General features: G+C 60.2%; 1 protein-coding gene across 1 annotated transcript in view; it reads right to left on the bottom strand.

The window, feature by feature from the left end:
• Positions 1–1,402, bottom strand: part of ABCA7 (ATP binding cassette subfamily A member 7) — a 24,981-nt gene that overhangs the window by 8,761 nt on the left and 14,818 nt on the right. The window contains 4 exon segments of the mRNA XM_017514389.2: positions 372–389; positions 392–562; positions 649–826; positions 950–982. Coding sequence (XP_017369878.1) covers positions 372–389; positions 392–562; positions 649–826; positions 950–982 — 400 coding nt within the window.

Consider the following 1,402-nt stretch of genomic DNA (forward strand, 5'->3'; position numbering starts at 1 on the left):
GAGACGGAGTTTCGCTCTTGTTACCCAGGCTGGAGTGCAATGGCGCGATCTCGGCTCACCGCAACCTCCGCCTCCTGGGTTCAGGCAATTCTCCTGCCTCAGCCTCCTGAGTATCTGGGAATACAGGCGTGCACTACGATGCCCAGCTAATTTTTGTATTTTTAGTAGAGACGGGGTTTCACCATGTTGACCAGGATGGTCTTGATATCTTGACCTTGTGATCCACCCGCTTCGGCCTCCCAAAGTGCTGGGATTACAGGCGTAAGCCACCGCGCCCGGCCTCTGTTCTCCATTTATAAAACAAGAGTGTCGTAGGGTGCAAATCCAGCTCCCACCACCCAAATGACAGAGAGACGTGGGCAGGGTAGGACATGCAGGGTGGAGGGACTCACAGTGCGGCCTCAGACAGCTGCTCCTTGGTGAGGTTCAAGGGGTGGTTGAGTGTGATGATGCTGTGGGCATGGCGGGCCGGGCCTGGGGGCAGGTGGGCATGTAGGAGTGCGTTGTTTGCTCGGTTGACAAAGGCCACCATGGAGTGCCAGCCTTTGTTGTTGAACCAGATCTGGGTGGGGTCAAAGCCACAGGGTCAGGGCAACGGGGTTGGACTTTGCTGTGACCAGAGACCCACCTGACACCCCCAGTTCCCACCTTGAGGCTGTCCTGAGCATCCAGGCTACGAGCCCAGGCTGTGAGGTTGTTCAGGACACGGTCGAAGGCCCCGCCAGGCAGGGGGCTCAGCAGTGCCCACAACTCCTCCACTGAGCGGCTCAACTCTTGGCCCGAGGGCAGGCCTGGGTCTCGGCCCCCCAGAGAGAAGCCTCCATACCTGTGGGGCCGTGCAGGCAGTGAGGGGCAGCTGAGGGCCAGGGGGCCGGGGGAGCTCCCAGGGGGCAGGCAGAGGGCATGGGAGTGAAACCGGGGCAAGGGACCCAAGCGAGCCCCTCCTCACCTGACCTCATTCACCCACTTCTTAGTCTTCAGGCTGTGGGAGAGACAGAGACACAGGCAGAGGCAGGCATGTGGGACGGAGAGGGACGGCGAGAGGTGCCCGCCGACTCAAGGGTGCCACGAAAAAGGGGAAGGAGGCGGCGCGGTGGCTCCCGCCTGTGATCCCAATATTTTGGGAGGCCGAGGAGGGAGGTTCACCTGAGGTCAGGAGATTGAGACCCGCCTGGCAACATGGCGACATCCCGTCTCTACTAAAAATACAAAAATTAGCCAGGTACACTGGCACACGCCTGTAGTCCCAGCTGCTTGGGAGGTTGAGGCATGAGAATTGAACCTGGGCCGGGCGCGGTGGCTCACGCCTGTAATCCCAGCACTTTGGGAGGCCGAGGCAGGTGGATCACGAGGTCGAGAGATCGAGACCATCCTGGTCAACATGGTGAAACCCCGTCTCTAC

Source organism: Cebus imitator, unplaced genomic scaffold, assembly GCF_001604975.1.
Source record: "Cebus imitator isolate Cc_AM_T3 unplaced genomic scaffold, Cebus_imitator-1.0 Scaffold524, whole genome shotgun sequence".
NCBI classification, from domain to species: Eukaryota; Metazoa; Chordata; class Mammalia; order Primates; family Cebidae; genus Cebus; species Cebus imitator.